Source organism: Populus alba, chromosome 19 (assembly GCF_005239225.2).
Source record: "Populus alba chromosome 19, ASM523922v2, whole genome shotgun sequence".
Classification (NCBI taxonomy): Eukaryota; Viridiplantae; Streptophyta; class Magnoliopsida; order Malpighiales; family Salicaceae; genus Populus; species Populus alba.
The window spans coordinates 13184327-13206097 of NC_133302.1; the positions used below are offsets into that span (position 1 = coordinate 13184327).

The 21771-nt window shown below is 33.5% G+C and overlaps 2 protein-coding genes across 2 annotated transcripts; both read left to right on the top strand.

Annotated features, from left to right (window-relative positions):
- The first annotated feature begins 5475 nt into the window (after positions 1 to 5475).
- LOC118038701 (disease resistance protein RPV1-like) lies at positions 5476 to 7808 on the top strand. The gene is made up of 2 exons (XM_073406865.1): positions 5476 to 6186; positions 7176 to 7808. The coding sequence occupies exons 1-2, from the start codon at positions 5606 to 5608 to the stop codon at positions 7363 to 7365; spliced, it is 771 nt and encodes a 256-aa protein (XP_073262966.1). The 5' UTR covers positions 5476 to 5605; the 3' UTR covers positions 7366 to 7808.
- Positions 7809 to 8128: 320 nt separating this feature from the next.
- Positions 8129 to 10327, top strand: LOC118038704 (disease resistance-like protein DSC1). The gene is made up of 4 exons (XM_035045116.2): positions 8129 to 8257; positions 8362 to 8655; positions 8741 to 9571; positions 9656 to 10327. The coding sequence occupies exons 1-4, from the start codon at positions 8138 to 8140 to the stop codon at positions 10178 to 10180; spliced, it is 1770 nt and encodes a 589-aa protein (XP_034901007.2). The 5' UTR covers positions 8129 to 8137; the 3' UTR covers positions 10181 to 10327.
- The last annotated feature ends 11444 nt before the right edge of the window (positions 10328 to 21771 follow it).

Here is a 21771-nt window from a genome sequence, read left to right on the forward strand (position 1 = left end):
TATACATGGGAAATTTCCAGGAAATCAACAATGTGCACCTGTTAAACAAGACAACTTAGAGATTAGAACTACCATCGGCTGATCAACGTAGAGACTGGTACACCGTGTGTGTACAATCTTTCACAATTCTCACCCTCTGTGTAATGTCTTAGAAAATACTTGGATTTGAAATCCCCATTATTAAAATTATACATATGCCTAAGGCAGGGTCTTAAACACGTAAAGCCTAAGCTACTGATTCAAAATCAGCCTCATCTTTCTTCCTCGAGTTACTTCCGTTCTCTCCCTCCAGACGTACCCTGCCACCAGAGTCTTCCACCTGTTTCTCCACAAAACAATGGCAATGTTTTTCTCGTTTCTCTCTATCTTTTTGTTTGTTTATATCTGGAGATGCATCATACGAAGCCGCCATGTTTCTCCATCGCCATCTACTACTTCCACCTTAACCACCGCCCAGCCACAAGGAATTAAATATCATGATGTCTTCCTTAGTTTTAGGAGAGAAGACACTCGTGTTGGTTTTACCAGCCAACTCCATGCTGCTTTCAGAAACAAATCCTAACTTTTATAGATTATCAGCTTGTGAGAGGAGATGAGATCTCGGCATCACTTCTGAGAACAATTGAAGAGGCGAAGCTTTCTGTGATTGTTTTTTCTGAAAACTATGCATCTTCCAAATGGTGCTTGGAGGAGCTTGCAAAGATTTTTGAGCGTAGAAAAAATAATGGACAGATAGTTATTCCGGTATTCTACAAGGTGGATCCATCCCATGTAAGAAATCAAACAGGAAGCTTTGGAGTTGAATTTGCTAGATTGATAAAGAAGAAAGCTTTGACGGAGGACAAAGAGAATAGCTTCACAGACGCTCTGACGGATGCAGCCAATCTATCTGGATGGACCTTAGGGGAGTCTGAGTAAGTTCTTGAAATATATCCCATGAGAAAATATTCGTTCATTTGTTGAGGATTTGAAATTATTGAAAATGATGAGCTCTATGAATCTTTATTTATTTTATTTAGTTTTGAAAATGTGTTGTTAAACGCTTGTATAGATATTATGTGGTTGGTTGTTTTGTGTATTAAAATGTTTTTAAGAAAAAATTAATTTTTTAGTATTTTCAAATTATTTTAATGTGTTTATATTAAAAAAAATTAAAAAAATTTATTTGTAGAAAAATGTTTGTATAGATATATTAAGTGGTTGTTTGTTTTTTGTGTTCTAAATGTTCTTTTATTGTTTTTTATTTTCATATTTTAAATTATTTTTTAGTATTTTTATATTATTTTGATATGTTTATATCAAAAATAATTTTTTTAAAAATATATATATTATTTATAGCGAAATGCATGTATAGATATTAAGTGGTTGTTTGTTTTTGTGTTTGAAAATGTTTTTTAAAATAATTTTTTTAAAAATAATTCATTTTATTTTAATTTTTTTTTATGTTTTCAGATTATTTTAATATATTTATATAAAAACATATTATATTTAAAAAAAATATTATTTTAACATATTTAAAAAATTAATCATTACTATATTCTCCAACATCCCCTAAATTTTTTGAAATAAAAAGTAGATACTTAGGAATCCTTACGTTAAATTTTACGAGGACAGTCAATGTTTTCTTCTGTCCTTAAATCATATTCTACAGCTCTCTACAGTTTGAAGCAAGCTCCACGTGCTTGGAATACCAGAATTGAAAGGTATTTTCAAGATAATGAATTTAAAAAATGTCCATACGAACACGCAATATATGTGAAGAAAGAAGCAGATGACAGCATATTATTTGCGTGCCTATATGTTGATGACTTGATATTTACTGGCAACAACCCTACCATGTTTGAAGACTTCCGGGGAAGGTTATACTCACATCTTCAATGCCATTGTAAGAAGCAACCCACCGATAAATAGTCTGGTGGAGTGTGAGAAACCAATAATTAGAGAAACTTAAGGTTTACTAAACTAAATTTAGCAATGACATAAAATTTTCCCTAGGACATATGCAAAATAAACAAAGGGGATCTAACTTAATGGTCAAATGCACGCCATTTTTATGGAATACATCAAAAGTGTGAAGTTTGTTTTGAATATTATCAGCTTAGAAATCAACATGTGTTTGTGTGTTAAAGAACCATTGACCAAAGCACTATAACAAATAAGAGTATACCTGACTGAGGCCAATAATGGCAATAAATTATAAATTATAAGGTCTTCTCCCACTCTGAAACCAAGTTCAAGCTTGGTTGGCAAGAAGAATGTGAGGAAAGCAACGAAAAGGAAAAGAAAAAAAAAATAGAAAACATGAATTTATATCATTGGTTCTATATGATTATAAAAAAGTTTTTAAAATCAGTCACAACCCAATACTAAAATATTTATTTTAATAGAGAAAATGGTGGTGAAGATTCGTTTAGCAGGTCTGGGATGCAAAAACATGACATTTTACATAATTGTTGCTGCTAATAGCCATACTCTAAGAGATGGCAAACACCTTTAAGCTGTTGCTTTCTACGACCCCTTAGCAGGTTCCCTCTTCTTCTTCTCACCCTACTCTTATTATTTTCATATGCTCAGTTCACATGAAGATTTTTTTTTTTTCTAATTTTAAAGACCTGGACTTTGAGGGCTTATTGGGTTTATTTTCAGGTTCTCATATCATCAATGCATGGTATGTGTAGATAACTTTGTTACTCAAGACTTGTGGGATAATGCATTTGTAATTTTATTTTCTGATGTATATGTAGTTTAATATGACCATTGATAGCGCTGATTGTTCATAGTTCATTCTGTCATCAGTTAAAGTATCAAAAATATGTTCATAGTTTTTAGTTTTAGTAGTTTTTGTGGGTTAATTTTCATCTATTTTACTTTAAATCTAGTCCAAACTAAGGTCACTGGATCAAGGTTTTAAGAAAGAGTACTTCTTTCCTCTTTTGTTTTTCCGCTTAAGGTTGGATGGAGGCCAGAAATGAGATGCAAACATTCTATCAAGTTGCCAAAGCCTGGGCCAATCCTCTTCTCGATGCTCAGGCAATAATAGTCATATCGATGGGGACGACGACTTGGCCTTAACTCTTCCTTGAAATTACGTGTTTCCTTTTTCCATATATATATATATATATGTATATATATGTATGTATATATATGTATGTATGTATGTATGTATGTATGTATGTATAAAGGGAAAAAGGAAAAGGAATCTGCCGATTTATTTGAATAAATTGTGTGTAATAAGCTGGAAGGAAGCATGTAAAAAGAAAAAGTAATTATAAGCCAATCCTCTTCTTGATGCTCGGGCAATAATAGCCATATTGATGGGGACGACGAAGAAATTATTTTTACATTTTTGCTTTTCTTTTTGGTAGCCAAGGGCGATGCTAGAAGATTGGGTCTTAATGTTGACCTCGTGAAGTAGGTTTTTTTTCTCTTTCCTATCACATCCAATTTATGCTCTATTACTTTTATAAGTTATATGCTTTCATTCCTTGTTTCTTTTTGCTTTTATGTTTCTTCTATTTTGTACAGCACTGAATGGGTTCGGAGCTAAATTTCCTTTCCAGGTTGTTGAATGAATTTAAGTTTAAAATTATCTTAATTCATTATTACTGTGTTCATTATATTTGTTCTTTATGCTTGTGTCCAACCACCTGTTAAGACAATGCTATGAGATGATCATTTCCTGTTGTACAAACTGAATAAAAAAACCACTGAAAAAAAATGGAGAACTTCCTACAAACAAATTGAATAAAACAATGAGACTAACTCTTAAACAAATTAAAAAAACCATTGAAAAAAAAAACCGAGTCAATCTGAGTTAATTTGACTAACATGTGATTTGAGATATGAGATCAGGATAATTTTATAAAAAGAAAAAAAAATTATGAATTTCAAGACCCAATAATTTTAATGTCGAATGATAAAATTAAAAAAAAAAACCCTTACAAAGAACCTAAAAAAGATCAAAGTTAAATTTGGATAATATTTGAAATCTATAATATAGGTCATGAGACCAAAATTACCCTATAAAATGCAAAACACAAAAAAGTCACAAAGCAAAATTCCTAATCATTCAAGATTAAAAAACAAAAAAAATATATAAATTAAAAGAATGAAGATCATATTTTGTATAAAAATAAAATGAGATAAAATAATGAGGGATTAAATTGAAAAATAATATAAATCAAGAAAATATATATAAAAAAATAATCAAATGAATGAGTATCAAATTGGATATAATAATTAAATAAAATAAAAATTTCAAGGGATGAAATTGAAATAAAAATCAAGACATAAAAAACAAAAAAATAAATATCAATTAAAAGAACACGAACCAAATTGAATACAAAAATTAAATGAAATAAAATGTTGAAAGATAAAATTAAAAAAAAAATTCAATTTTAAAAAGCATTAAAAATAAAAGAAATAATAATTAAAAAAAATTGATACAAATATAAATTAAATATAATATATTTAATTTTTGAAAGAGATAACATGAAACTCGAGGAGGCTAGAAGAGAAAAATAAAGAAGAATTGAACATGACACATTTAAAGAAAATTAAAAAAAATAATTTAATTAATTTAAAATTTTTCTTTAAAAAATATTTAATTTATTTAACTGTATTTTCAAACACTTCATTGTTGCGTGTCTATTACTGGGGTGGAGTTATTAGTTCCTCCCATCCCTATCAAGGCTCTGTTTGTTTGCAGGAAAGTGAATTCCTTTTGAAAAGTGAATTCCGGAAAAGTATTTTTCGATGTTTGGTTGTGTTATGGAAAATGAACTGGAAAATATTTTTCAGTGTTTGGTTGTGTTATGGAAAACGAACTGAAAAATAATTTATTAATGAATTAATTTTTTTTTCAAGTTTATCTAATATATAAAAAATATTTAATATAAAATATTTACTCATTTACAATAAAAAATTGAAATCTAAAAAGTATAATGATGATTTTTTTTTATTATATCCTATATTCATACATAGCTTATTTTATAAAATATAACTATATATGTCATATCATATTATAGAGAAATAAGCTTGTAAAATATTTTTAAAAGATAAATACATACAAAAATATTTTTATGGTTTTTTTTATCCATATGTAACAAATATAATGAAACACTAATCAATAATTTTCTATAGTGGTGCCAAACATGGAAAACTAGAGAAAATGAATTCCAGGAATTGGTTTTCCTGGAAACAAAGAAGGCACAAATCATCACAACCATTATAATATATTAAAAATAAACAAAGAACAAGGCTGGTGTAGGTATCGACTGCAAGCCGTGTGTGAACAATGTTTTACACCCTCTGTGTAATGTCCGAGAAAATACACAATAAGTTCTTCCCAATGAAATCATAATAACCATTATAATATAAGGTAAAAGTCAATAAAGTTTACGCGCAAACACTTGGATGGAAGACTTGATGATACACTTGGATGGAAAATACATAATAAAGTTTACGCGCAAACACGTAAAGCCTAAGCTAGTGATTCAAAATCAGCCTCATCTTTTTTCCTTGAGTTACTTCCGCTCTCTCCCTCCAGACCTACCTTACCAACAGAGTCCTACTCTTGTTTCTTCGACTGTTTCTCCACAAAACAATGGTGGTTTTTTTATTGTTTCTCAATATCTTTTTGTTTGTTTATATCTGGAGATTCATCATACGAAGCCGCCATGTTTCTCCATCGCCATCCACTCCTTCCACCTTAACCACCGCCCAGCCACAAGTAATTAAATATCATGATGTCTTCCTTAGTTTCAGGGGAGAAGACACTCGTGTTGGTTTTACCAGCCACCTCCATGCTGCTTTGAAACGGAAACAAGTCCCAACTTTCGTAGATGATCAGCTTGTGAGAGGAGATGAGATTTCGGCATCACTTCTGAGAACAATTGAAGAGGCCAAGCTTTCTGTGATTGTTTTTTCTGCAAACTATGCATCTTCCAAATGGTGCTTGGAGGAGCTTGCAAAGATTCTTGAACGTAGAAGAACTAATGGACAGATAGTTATTCCGGTATTCTACCAGGTGGATCCATCCCATGTAAGAAATCAAGCAGGAAGCTTTGGGGATGCATTTGCTAGACTTATAAAGAAGAAAGCTCTGACGATGGACAAAGAGAAGAGCTTCACAGACGCTTTGACGGATGCAGCCAATCTATCTGGATGGACCTTAAGGGAGTCTCAGTAAGTTCTTGAAATATATCCTATGAGAAAATATTCGTTTATTTGTTGAGGATTTGAAATTTAATTTAAAATTATTCAAAATGATGAGCTCTATGAATCTATATTTATTTTATTTGATTTGATTTTGAAAAATGTTGCAGCGAAATGCTTGTATAGATATTATGTGGTTGGTTGTTTTGTGTATTAAAATGTTTTTCTTTTTAATTATTTGATTTTAGTGTTTTTAGATTATTTTAATGTATTTATATTAAAAATTTATTTTTAAAAATAAAAAAATATTATTTGTAGCGAAATGTTTGTATAGATATTAAGTGGTTGTTTGTTTTTTTTTAAAATATTCTTAAAAAATTAAATTTTTTAGTGTTTTTATATTATTTTAATATGTTTATATTAAAAATAATTTTTTTAAAAAATAAATAAATAATTATTTGTAGTGAAATGCTTGTATAGATATTAAGGTTTATATTGATATTAAGTGGTTGTTTGTTTTTGTGTTTTAAAATTTTTTTTAATTGTCTTACAATAATTCTATTTATTTTAAACTATTGTTTTTAGATTATTTTAAATATATTTATATCAAAAATAATATTTTTAAAAAAATATATTATTTTAATATATTTTAAAAATAATCATTACTATTTTTTTGAATACATAAGTTTTAGGAGATAAAAAGTAGATACTTGCTTTAAATTTTATGAGGACAGTCAATGTTTTCTTCTGTCCTTAAATAATATTCTATTTATTTGAGGTGAAAAGGATAATGCTATATTAAAAAAATAATATTGATTGAGATGATTCTACAAGATAAGATGGTATGAGAAAACAATATCATATGCATTTGCATTTCATTGATTTTCTTAGATAAACACCGATTACATGTAGTTTCCAGTTTCAAGGATTGATTAGCTAAACAATATCATATCCATTGCCAATAATGATGCTCAATTACTCATATGTGCCTGCTACTAAGGAGTGAGTATGTTTGTCAGGCTGGAGTCTGAATTTATTGAGAAAATCATCGGAGATGTTTTGAAAAAATTGCATGCCATGTCTTCAAGTCACACTATGACGGGTCTATTTGGAATTGATGTTCGTGTTAGAAAAGTTGAGTCTTTGTTAAATATGGAATCGCCAGATGTTCTCATTATAGGGATAATGGGGAATGGGTGGTATCGGTAAGACAACGATTGCTGAAGTTGTGTGCAGCAAGGTTCGTTCTCGATTTGAAAGAATCTTTGTTGAAAACTTTAGGCAACAATATGATTTGCGAAGAAGCTTTCTTTCATGGCTGCTTGGCCAAGAAACTCTGAACACTATGGCTCCTTGAGTTTTCGAGATTCTTTTGTGAGGGATAGACTTCGTCGAATAAAGGTTTTTATTGTTCTGGATGATGTGGATGATTTAATGCGTTTTGAAGAGTGGAAAGATTTGCTTGATGGACGAAACAGTTCATTTGGTCCGGGCAGTAAAGTTCTCATAACCAGTAGGGACAAGCAAGTGCTTAGTAATGTAGTTGATGAGACATACGAGGTTGAGGGGTTGAACGATGAAGAAGCTCTCCAACTCTTTAGCTCAAAAGCCTTGAAGAATTGCATCCCCACAATTGATCAAATGCACTTGATTGAACAGATTGCACGACACGTACAAGGCAATCCGTTGGCTCTTAAAGTTTTGGGTTCCTCTCTCTATGGTAAAAGCATCGAAGAATGGCGCAGTGCATTGAATAAACTAGATCAGGACCCTCAAATCGAAAGGGCATTGAGAATTAGTTACGATGGGTTGGATTCAGAACAAAAATCCATATTTCTTGACATAGCACATTTCTTCGTAGGATGGTGGCAAGACCAAGCAACTAGAATATTAGATGGCTTTTATGGTCGGTCTGTAATTTTCGATATAAGCACGCTCATCGATAAGTGTCTCATAACCACAACTGAAAAACTGGCTAGAAATGCATGATTTACTACAAGAAATGGCATTTAACATTGTTCGTGCAGAATCTGATTTTCCTGGCGAACGTAGCAGGTTATGTCATCCTCGTGATGTCGTTCAAGTATTGGAGGAAAATAAGGTTAAAGCTACAGCCATTAACTGTCGTTCATGTATTTGCTCAAAAGTTGATTTGTTTGAGTAGATTGTATTATTGTTTGTTTATTCTTTTTTCTTGTTTAACAGGGAACTCAAAGAATTAAAGGCATATCTTTGGACACGTCTAAGTTATCGAGACACATACACTTGAAATCTGATGCCTTCGCAATGATGGATGGTCTTAGATTTCTCGATTTCTCTTGCCAAGAAGATAAAATGCACCTTCCTCCTACTGGCCTCGAATATCTTCCTAATAAGCTGATATATTTGAAATTGCATGGGTTCCCTTCGAAATCCTTGCCGCCATTTTTTAATGCTGAACACCTTGTTGAGCTTGACCTGTGCGGAAGCAAGCTTGTAAAGCTTTGGACAGGAGTAAAGGTATGATGTAATTGCTGCAGATTTATGATCGGAAATATGAAGTTGGAGGTGCTAACTTTCTAATTATGCCTTTTTCTGTTGACAGGATGTTGGAAATTTAAGAGAAATTGACCTATCTAACTGTCCATATTTGACGAAATTGCCAGATCTATCAATGGCAAAAAATTTAGTGTGCTTAAGCCTTGTGAACTGTCCAAGCTTAACCGAGGTTCCGTCATCTCTTCAATATCTTGACAAGCTGGAAGAACTTGATCTCGATTTGAGCTATAATCTTACAAGTTTTCCAATGCTTGATTCAAAGGTTCTCAGAAAACTTGCTATACGTCGGTGCCTAGATATGACCACGTGTCCAACGATTTCACAAAATATGAAAAGCTTACATTTGGCGGAAACTTCAATCAAAGAAGTTCCACAATCAGTTGCTAGCGAGTTGGAAAGTCTTTATCTAAATGATTGCCCAGAGGTGACCAAGTTTCCAGATTATTTAGAGGATATAGAAGAATTATATCTAAGTAGAACTGCTATTAAAGAGGTGCCCTCGTCAATCCAGTTTCTCACAAGACTCAGCTATTTGGATATGAATGGTTGCTCAAAACTTGAGAGCTTCCCAGAAATCACAGTGCCTATGAAATCTTTGCAGAGTCTTCACTTGAGTAAAACAGGTATTAAAGAGATACCCTCATCATCATTTAAGCATATGACATCTTTGACGGCTCTATTTTTAGATGGAACACCTATTAAAGCGTTACCTGAGCTCCCCCCTTCGCTGACGACTCTAACAACACATGACTGTCCATCACTAGAAACTGTGACATCAACCATCAATATTGCCTGGTTATGGCATCGATTGGATTTTAGAAATTGCTTCAAATTGGATCAGAAACCACTGGTAGCGGCAATGCATTTGAAAATTCAGGTATCTCTCTTAACCCCGTCTTTCATTCTTCTCTCTTTCTTGCTTGCTTCATCACATTTTCGAAATCTGACTTTTGTGTTACAGTCCGGAGAGGAGATCAAGGGATTTGATGAAACAATTCGAATGGTTCTACCGGGGAGTGAGATTCCAGAATGGTTCGGTGACAAAGGAATTGGATCTTCACTCACCATACAGTTGCCCTCAAATTGTCATCAGCTCAAAGGAATTGCTTTCTGTCTTGTCTTTCCACCCCCTCTTCCCTACCATGAGATGCCTTATGAATTCGATGATCATCCTGAAGTTCGCGTAAATGTTGTTTGCCATGTGAAGAGTAAAAACGGTGAGCATGATGGTGATGATGAAGTCGTATTAAATTCCTTGAAGACATGTGACTCAGATCACATGATTCTACACTACGTGCTCAGATTGGTAAATAATTTGAGTAAATATTCTGGCAATGAAGTTACATTTAAATTCTACCATGCAGTGTCCCCATGGGGGAGGAGGGTAGATCATGAGATCCGAAGGCCTGTCGAGCTGAAAAGCTGTGGGGTGTATCTGCACTTTGATGAAAATCTACCGGCAGACAAAAGTTCAGAAGAAAATTAAGGGAGAAATAAAAGAAATTGAAAGGGAGAGAGAGTTTTGTAATTACTGCATATTGTTCTTCAATTATTACTTGGTTTTCAAGATAGCTGTAATTAAATATTGTTATTCCCTTGCAACTGACTAACGAACTAACTATCTGTTATCCAACTAATTCCTCAACAAATTAACTATCACAACCATCTAACTAATGAATCATGTGCGCATTTATTCTTGCACATGCAGAATATTATAACTAAGAGAGTTAAAAAGCAAACTATCTAGGTGATGGCCTAGTGGTAAGAGCTTGGAACTAAGAGGTTTGCTCCCTCTGTGGTCTCAGGTTCAAGCCCTGGAGTTGCTCATATGATGGTCACTGGAGGCTTACATGGTCGTTAACTTTAGGGCCCGTGGGATTAGTCGAGGTGCGCGCAAGTTAGCCCGGACACCCACGTTAAACTAAAAAAAAAAAGAGTTAAAAAGCAATTCAATCCAAATACACTTATAGTAAACTGAATCCTTCAGTTTACTATACAAATTATGAATGACTGTCTCTATGCTCTTCTCCACCTTAATTCACTTGTAAGTTTGGTTTTCTATTTCTACAAACAAATATACACATGACTATCAAGAAAATATCACATTAACATAGTATAATTAATTAGCATCAATAGATTAGAAGGTGCATTTGTCTACAAATAAACAAACCTTTAACATAATTTAAAGATAATTCCAAATTGAGAATAATACCCGTATCTATTCAGATTAATATCCAAACCTCAATTCACAAAACCAAGTTTAATGACTAATGAAGAAACCAAATTGTTCCGTGAATTCACAAACTTAAAAGTTGTTCCGTGAATTCACAGTTTTCCTATCTACTGGGCAGAGTCTTGAAAATTGCAGGGGCAAGAAAGATTCAAATGACCTGAACTAGACATCATTTAAAATTAAAAGAATAGATGGTTCTTACCTTGGCTTGAAAATTTTAGAAAAGATAGATGTGAAAGAAGATTCTAGCGGGCACTCTTTCTTTTCCACCCCTACGCTATAACTAATTCTCCGCTTGTAGACGCTGGATGAGACCAGAGAAGAAGGCATCTCTGATATAGTAAAAGATCACTTGGATTACGTTCCTGAGAGGCTGATATACCAAATCTCTTGGTTTTTCAAACTTCAAAGAAAGAAATTAGGGCAGAATACATGGTTATTTACTTCTTTTCTTTTGCTGTTAGTGATGTTAATACACACACATATATGCCGGCTCTCGCCCGGGTTGACTGAGTTCTATTGGTTTTTTGTATTGTTTTGATCTTTCATCTGACACAGACTGATTTAAACACCAAGTAAACTAGGTGTCAAGTTAATTCACCGGGCCAGTCCGGATTTAATAAGCATGTTTAAAATCTCTTAATGAAATTTAAAAAGTCTGAAAATTAAAAGCTTTTTTACCAGGTTGATTACTCTGCGCAACCTATACCTCTTCTTAGATTTAGCCAAGCGATCCATTGCTTGTTGAAGGCTGAATTGCCGACACGCTTCGGACTTGATAGTTTGTTGGATAGACTGCCGATTCCGGTAACTAGTCTAGCTTTTATGTCTTGTTTATGTTCATTTAACTAGTTACCATGGCCATGTCCAACAACTTGGTGAAGGCCCCAGCATGATTCCGTGACGGCAAGGCAAGGAAAATTAGGGAATGAATTCTCTTTGCCTAATTCATTACATTATTAGTAGCACTCCTGTGTTGGCGTTCCTCAGCACATGATAGCAATGCACTTGATTAGAGAAATGTACAAAACTTGTTCTTTTATCTGGTATTAACATACAAAATTTGTTTTCCAAGAGGTTAGCACCGATAGAATGTTTCTTATTCTTTGTACATGTATAGCTCAGTTGAGTTCTCAGAATTATACACCACACTCCAGTAAATGCCGCCTTGATGCCTATGCTTCTGAAAGATCTACTTTCTCATTTAATGGAGTGACACGACCAAAAGCTTGATGTCTTCTCCCAAGTGCAGGAGTGTCGAAGTAATAAATAACCCGGCAAGACCGGGGTCGAACCACAGAGAGGTTAATTGTATAAATTATAAATAACAACACAATAACAACAACAACAACAACAATAACAATAATAACGATAATAATAACAATAGTAGTAATAGTAATAATAATAATAATAATAAAGAAGAGAAGGAAGAAATTAATGAGAACTTTGAGTTGGAAGATTAATGTAAGGATTAAACAACGATAAAAATAAATGTCAAGGTTAGAGGATCCACTAATTGTACTTCAAACAAGTATAGTATAAACTCTTATTACTCAATAGGAAACCACACATAAAGGAGGTTCCAATCAGATTATAAATTGTTAACATGATTACATTAGTTATCTTATTTGAATAAAGCTAATACTTGTAAATGTTGGCAGGCATTCATGATTATAACTTATGTTAACAACAAATCAAGTTCCTTTCATAGCTCAGGTGTCGGTTATACCATACAGTATGGGCTATGAAAGTGCCAAGTATTTGTTGTACCAAGTGTTATACAACATAAATCTAGATTAACCATTTAACAAGCAAAGTATTAAAATTGAACAAGATAACAAATATAAAACATGTTAGTATCCAACGTTAAGGTCCATGTTAAGTTTATATTATACTTATTCTTACACCATTAGTGTACCCTTTTCACCTTAACATAATTAACTTAGCTGAACATAATGAAAGAAAGAAACATAAATGAACAAGATAAGAACATAAATGAGAAAGAGGTTAACTAAGTAAAGGAAAGGAAATGAAGTGCATAAACTTGATATTAATAAAAGCAAGACATAAGCAATACAAAGAGAGAAAGCAAGAGCATGATCTTGATCTGCAAACCAAGATGCCTCAATACATGGTAAGTGCCTCCTTTTATAGGCCAAAATTTGGAACTATTGATTTGTTGACTAATTGATGAGTGGGTGGCCATATCTTGACTTGATAACAATCCTTATCTTCTTGTCTGAACAAGACGTCATTGCTAACATCATAATTTGCCCAGAATACTTAGGAATGTTCTAGGAAATTGTCTCAGCTTTCCAACAAAAAAAAGATGAGGTCATTTGGACTTCTAGAACTCAAGATATGGGCTGAACACTAAATAGTGTCTGGGCTGCAGGACAGCTTCGGACTTCTTCGTTGTTCCTATATTTTGGACTTGAAAACGGCCTTCTTAGATATTGGTGTCCAAATGAAAGTTGTAGGCCTATGTTTTACCTTTCCATCCATATAAAATGGACCTAAATCCGAGATCTAGAGCTCCAGATATGATCCAATTACCGAGCACTGTTCCGGTTTGGACTGCACCGACATCTCTTTTCTAAGTTTGGCCATCTCTTTGTCCTTTAACTTCCAATGCTTAAACTCATCAATCAATCTTTTTATTTATGTGATAGTCCTGCATTTAAAATGAGCATTTACCATAAATTAAGGTATCTTATAATATCAAACTTGTTAATATAAAACATACTTTAGTTAATGAGTTATTGATACTTCAAGTGCAAAATGATGATATAAAACCTTGATAAACATGCACTTTTAAGTACTAATCACATACCTTCAAGTGTTCAACCACCAAAACCTAAATTGAAGCCGTTACTATTTAATCTCAAATACTCATTTTTAGGAGAAAATGAAACTTTTCCGGTAATAATCTCTTCCAAACTTAATGCACATCAAGTTTTTGGTCGTGTCAGTATGGGCTCAATTGATCGTGGTGGCAATTCTTCAATTTGTGGCCTCCAATTGCGTGCCTTTGATGCTTCCTGAAAGTAGACCATATGCAAATCATCAGATTCATCAATCTCAGTTTCAATAGAAGTGGTTTGAAACTGATCATGAACTAATTTTTCAATAAAGTCCACTTCCTGTAAATCATTATCATCTCCAGGTTGCTTGTAAATGTTGAAAATATTCATCTCCAATGTCATGTTTCCAAATGATAGCTTCATCAGTCCATTCCTACAATTAATCAATGCATTAGAAGTGGCAAGAAATGGACGTCCTAAAATGACAGGAATTGAATTACATGCTTCAACAGGTTGTGTATCCAAGACAACAAAATCCACAGGATAAATGAATTTATCAACTTGTACTAACACATCTTCGATTATTCCTCTAGGTACTTTTACAGATCTATCGGCGAGTAAAAGAGTTACAGAAGTTGGTTTTAACTCACCTAGATTGAGACTTTGAAAGACTGAATATGGAAGTAAATTCACACTAGCTTCAAGATCAAGTAAGGCTCTTTCAATTTTATGTTCTCCAATAAAGCAAGAAATTGTAGGACAACCAGGGTCTTTATATTTCAAAGCATTATTATTTTGAAGAATGGCACTTACTTGTTCGGCTAAAAAGGCTTTCTTTTTCACATTCAGTTTTCTCTTCACAGTGCACAGATCTTTCAAAAATTTAGCATAGGAAGGAACTTGTTTAATAGCATCCAACAAAGGTATATTGATCCTTACCTGTTTGAAAATTTCAAAGATTTCAGAGTTGTGATTGACTTTCCTTTGTTTGGTCATGGCATGAGGAAATGGAAGTGCTGGTGGGGAATCAGCCTTTTCTTTGTAATGTTCAGGTTCAACCCCTTCCTTACCCTCAGAGATAGACTCATCATCTTTCTCACAAGGTTCAAGAATAGGTTTTTCAATAACCTTACCACTACGAAGAGTGATGACTGATTTGACTTGATCCATGTGTTGGCTTCCAGAACCACTTGCATTTGCATTGTATTGCCCCTTTGGATTTTGCTGTGGTTGAGAAGGAAACTTACCTTTCTCTTGGAAACTGAGAGCAGATGTTAATTTTGCAAGAGCATCTTTAAAATCTGTCATGCTTTGAGCAAGTTGAGTGTTGATTGTCTCCTGCTTTTCAATGAATGCATGCAATGTTTCCTCAAAATTTCTTCTAGGAGGTGGAGCATAAGGAGGTGCATATCCATGAGAATTTTGAAAGTTATGGTGTGCTTGAAACGGTGGTTGTGAAGTTTGTGCATTGTTACTATCACTCTTCCAACTAAAATTTGGGTGATTTCTCCAACCAGGGTTATACGTTTGTGAGTATGGGTTATGGTTGGGTCTTTGGAAACTGTTTAAAGCATGGGCTTGTTCATGGAGACATTCCCTAAAAGAAGGCAAAGTTGGACAATCATTTGTTGAGTGTTCCTTGGTTTCACAGATTTGACACACAATCTCTTGAACAGATTTTAATTAACCACTCTTTTTCAATTCAAGTGCTTCGACTTTTCTAGCTAAAGATGCAAACTTGGCTTGGAGGTCATGATCTTCCCTAAGGTTGTGCATACCTCCACTAGATGTATGAGGTTGAGTTTTACTTGGTGCCTCATAAGTACCTGTGGTGTCCCAATTTTGAGCATTTTCGGCTAGCAAGTCTAGGTACTCCATTGCTTCATTAGGGTCTTTATCTTCAAAGGTTCCATTGCACATCAATTCAACCATTTGCCTATCTCTAGGTGTTAAACCTTCATAAAAATGTGAAACCAATCTCCATGTTTCAAAACCATGATGAGGGCAAGTATTAAGCAAATCTCGATACCTATCCCAACATTGGTAAAATGTTTCTCCTGGTTTTTGAGTGAAAGTGATGATTTGTCTTTTGAAAGAGTTTGTTCTGTGAGATGGAAAAAACTTCTTTAAAAATTGTTGTTGCATTTCATCCCAAGCACGAATAGATCCTGGTCTCAAATTTTGTAGCCATGTTTTAGCTTTATCTTTTAACGAAAAAGGAAAAAGCTTTAATTGAATGGTGTTCATGCTACAATTTGAGTCATTATAGGTATTACAGACCTCCTCAAATTCCCTTAAATGCAAGTATGAATTTTCTAAGTCTAAGCCATGAAAAGATGGTAGGAGTTGGATAATGCCTGGCTTAAAATTAAAATGAGATGCATCAAGAGGGAAAACTATGCATGAGGGTGCACTTGTTCTTGTGGGATTCATATGATCTCTAAGTGTTCTCATACGGTTATTCTCATTATTCTCATTATGAAGCGATTGATTATCTTCTTCGGCCATATTTTCTGAAAATGATGAGGATAGCCTACAAAGTCGACCACTTAATGTACGTGACCAAACTCTCATGCACGTGTAAAAAAAGAGAATAAAAGGAAGAAAAGAAAAGAGAATAAAAAGAAAACAAAAGAAACAAAAGTTAAATAAAATTAAAAGTGAAAAGAGAAAATAAAATAAATATTATAATTTATACAAGAATTTACCTCCCTGGCAACGGCGCCAAAAACTTGACACGACCAAAAGCTTGATGTCTTCTCCCAAGTGCAGGAGTGTCGAAGTAATAAATAACCCGGCAAGACCGGGGTCGGACCACAGAGAGGTTAATTGTATAAATTATAAATACAAAGACAACAACAACAACAACAATAACAATAACAATAACAATAACAATAACAATAACAATAATAATAATAATAATAATAATAATAATAGTAATAATAATAAAAGACGAAGAAGATGAAGAAATTAATGAGAACTTTGAGATGAAAGATTAACGTAAGGATTAAACAATGATAAAAATAAATGTCAAGGTTAGAGGATCCACTAATGGTACTTCAAACAAGTATAGTATAAACTCTTATTACTCAATTGGAAACCACACATAAAGGAGGTTCCAATCAGATTATAAATTGTTAACATGATTACATTAGTTATCTTATTCGAATAAAGCTAATACTTGTAAATGTTGGCAGGCATTCATGATTATAACTTATGTTAACAACAAATCAAGTTTCTTTCATAGCTCAGGTGTCGGTTATACCATACAGTATGGGCTATGAAAGTGCCAAGTATTTGTTGTACCAAGTGTTATACAACATAAATCTAGATTAACCATTTAACAAGCAAAGTATTAAAAGTGAACAAGATAACAAATATAAAACATGTTAGTATCCAACGTTAAGGTCCATGTTAAGTTTATATTATACTTATTCTTACACCATTAGTGTACCCTTTTCACCTTAACATAATTAACTTAGCTGAACATAATGAAAGAAAGAAACATAAATGAACAAGATAAGAACATAAATGAGAAAGAGGTTAACTAAGTAAAGGAAAGGAAATGAAGTGCATAAACTTGATATTAATAAAAGCAAGACATAAGCAATACAAAGAGAGAAAGCAAGAGCATGATCTTGATCTGCAAACCAAGATGCCTCAATATATGGTAAGTGCCTCCTTTTATAGGCCAAAATTTGGAACTATTGATTTGTTGACTAATTGATGAGTGGGTGGCCATATCTTGACTTGATAACAATCCTTATCTTCTTGTCTGAACAAGACATCATTGCTAATATCATAATTTGCCCAGAATCCTCAGGAATGTTCTAGGAAATTGTCTCAGCTTTCCAACAAAAAAAAAGATGAGGTCATTTGGACTTCTAGAACTCAAGATATGGGCTGAACACTAAATAGTGTCTGGGCTGCAGGACAGCTTCGGACTTCTTCGTTGTTCCTATATTTTGGACTTGAAAACGGCCTTCTTAGATATTGGTGTCCAAATGAAAGTTGTAGGCCTATGTTTTACCTTTCCATCCATATAAAATGGACCTAAATCCGAGATCTAGAGCTCCAGATATGATCCAATTACCGAGCACTGTTCCGGTTTGGACTGCACCGACATCTCTTTTCTAAGTTTGGCCATCTCTTTGTCCTTTAACTTCCAATGCTTAAACTCATCAATCAATCTTTTTATTTATGTGATAGTCCTGCATTTAAAATGAGCATTTACCATAAATTAAGGTATCTTATAATATCAAACTTGTTATTATAAAACATACTTTAGTTAAGGAGTTATTGATACTTCAAGTGCAAAATGATGATATAAAACCTTGATAAACATGCACTTTTAAGTACTAATCATGGAGTCACTGATTCAGGTGATGGATTCTGAACTTCAGTTTCAGATGGTTGGGATTCATGCTTTGCTGCAGCTTTCAACCCCCGGTTTTGAACATCTGAAGATGAAGGTGATGCAGGTAAACCAATGCGGTTGTTTTCCAGTTTTCCTGCTGCACATGAAAATGCTTGGACTCCAAGTCTAACAGGAGAGAGCAAACGCCTTCAAATAAGCATTTGAAATCCCAGTTAATCAAGATCTCGACAATCCAAAAACTTGGTAAAACATGATCCAACTATTGAAAAGAATCTAACTGTGAAAATGATTAAATAACTTCTAAATGTCTGGTGGAGGTTAGGAAATATGAACCTTGATACTGTCATAGGCATTTTGGTTATCAACTAAATTTAGCAAAGACGTAAAACTTTCCCTAGGACACATGCAAAATAGACGAAGGGGATCTAGCTTAATGGTTGAATGCATGCCATTTGATGCATGTCCATGAAGAAGCAAATGTGCAAACCTAGCAATGCATATGATGCTACAGCAAAACCCATGTCCACGACATAAATATAGTACAAAAAGCAATCTGATTTCTTACCACACCATACTCAAGTGCTTGCACCGGCAAAGGTCTGATATTGGTCTAATATCTTCTAGAATTGCCTTAGCCTCCTAAAATGATGCCAAGTTGTCACAACTCACAAGAATATTGTGAAAAGCTTAGATTTGGCACAAGAAAATCAAGCACTTCCAGAAAATACTAGTATTTATAATTTTCAATCCACGAAAAGAATAGCACAGATTGACAAAGCATACTGAATGTAAATCCTACACAACCAAATGTCTTAGCAACAAGAAAAATGTTGATTGAAATGTGAAGGTTGTTGACTTGTATGAACAAGGAGAACAACCTTCCTCACAGATTGTAAAATGATCTAACAAGTCAGCTTGTTGCATATATCAAAATAACTTTCTGAGTTGTAAAGAATCATATCAACATGTTTTATTGAATGTTTCAAAACGTTCTGTAGACTTGGGCTCAGATGCTCGGGACACCACCTCTTGTTGATTTCTTACTAAATTATTTGCACAACAGCTTCAAGGGTTCTTTAATCAATTGCACCTAACATGTTGGAAAATTTACCAAAATTATAGTTTGACTAACAATCACTTCTCCAGCTGAATTCCATACATTCAATCTAGGGCACCAAAGAAATAATTCAATCTGAACCAAAAGTCTTTAACAAGAGATGCCAATTCTAACACCATTAGATTGCATAAAGACAAAGTAATCATTTTTCTCAAAATCACTTCAGATTTGGTGCATTTAATTATTCAACAATCAACACTTGGATACTGTGCATAATTTCACTTCATAAATCTGTGCACCGTCATGCTTTGAAACATACACAATCCCTATGGCCTGCATACCCAGTTTATGTAGCCCATCAATTACATATATACAAACACTTGGGATACACATGTTCATACAAGTGTGATTGCACATAACACTCTTTTTATGTGTTTTTGAAATAAGTATATCTCTCTCACACACACACACACTTCTGTTTACATGTTTCCATGTAAATTAACACACGCACTGAACAGACACAAGTACATCTCATTTGCCTCTCTGTGTGCATGTTGTTTCGTGCTGTGTGGATACCATTTTGATAGTATCCATTGGACACTAATGTGCACTTAGCAAAGAAATTTCACTCTTTCCATGTGTTTTTGAAACAAATGTCAAATTAATCAACTCTTTAGGTTTATCTGAGCTGGCTGGATGTATTATTGTATAATCTACAGTTTGTCATTTGCAACATATATACTTTGAGTTGATCAATGGCTTTTGGAAAATTGAATTTTGTATTTCTAGAAATTTATACTAGCTAAGAGAATATTCAAGTGATGCAATAACCTTACCTTACCTCATTAAGTATGGTTAGCAGAGTCTCAGGTTTAAGCTCCTTGACTTGGATACCTTGTTTTACCCAAGACTGGAAACCACCTTGGACCAAGTATGGTCTCTGTCACATAAAAATACAAACAAACAATTAGCAATATGATACAATAGGTTGTGGTTTCGAATTTACAATAGACTCACCTAGCAATGCAATTTTTCTTATAATGCTGGTCACAAGGTTTAATTCCACAAAATTATATCATCTTCTCTATCTAAATTATATGATTAGACTAGGAATGAACCATGGTATCATCTAGTATTCGTACATTTAACTTGTTTCTCTGCAAGCCATTTACACAACAATACAACCCAGCAATCTATGGAGTGAAATAAAAAAATATTGACATTGATTAATAAATTGCAACTTCCCATTCAAGCAAGGTAAAGACTTTTTTTTTTTAGAGATATTTTAAGAACATAAGTTAGATGTAATACTAATGCACTTTCTGAATTATACCACTTGAGAACAACATGAATGAAAATTGGGTTCTATCTATAGCATTTATACAACATAAAAAAATGCAGAAGGAGTAACGGTTTTTGGCTTAACAACATTGTAAATGCATAAAAGACATAACGTACTCTTCTCAAATCTAGTTGATATGGATATTGTTATTTGTTTCTAAGGGTTACTGAAACTAAACAACTCTCAGAAATGTTTTTATCCCGAAGAAACTTGACTAAGGGAGAGCAGATAAATTTTCTTTTTCCTCTTCTAGTTCCATGATGAATAATTAGATGTTTAGCCTTTTATGTAATAAAATGGCTTTGGAAGAATGGAGAGATTTGCTTGATGGACGAAACAATTCATTTGGTCTGGGCAGTAAAGTTCTCATAACAAGTAGGGACAAGCAAGTGCTTAGGAATGTATATAGTAGACAAGACATACGAGGTTAAGGGGTTGAATGATGAAGAAGCTCTTCAACTCTTTAGCTCAAAAGCCTTGAAGAATTGCAACCCCACAATTGATCATATCAACTTGATAGATGAGATTGTAAGTCATGTACAAGGCAATCCGTTGGCTCTTAAAGTTTTGGGTTCCTTTTTCTATGGTAAAAGCATTGAAGAATGGCACAGTGCATTGAATAAACTAGCTCAGGACCCTGAAATCGAAAGGGCGTTGAGAATTAGTTACGATGGGTTGGATTCAGAACAAAAATCCATATTTCTTGACATAGCACATTTCTTCATAGAATGGGAGCAAGACCAAGCAACAAGAATATTAGATTGCTTATATGGTCGGTCTGTGATTTTCGATATAAGCAACCTCATCGATAAGTGTCTCAAAACTGCAACTCATAACGTGTTAGAAATGCATGATTTACTACAAGAAATGGCATTTAACATTGTTCGTGCAGAATCTGATTTTCCTGGCGAATGTAGCAGGTTATGTCATCCTCCTGATGTCGTTCAAGTATTGGAGGAAAATAAGGTTAAAGCTACAGCCATTAACTGTCGTTCATGTATTTGCTCAAAAGTTGATGTGTTTGAGTAGATTGTATTATTGTTTGTTTATTCTTTATTCTTGTTTAACAGGGAACTCAAAAAATTAAAGGCATATCTTTGGACATGTCCTGGTTATCGAGACATATACACTTGAAATCTGATGCCTTCACAATGATGGATGGTCTTAGATTTCTCAATTTCTATAACGACATAGATAAAATGCACCTTCCTCATACTGGCCTCGAAAATCTTCCTAATGAGCTGAGATATTTGCAAACAGGAT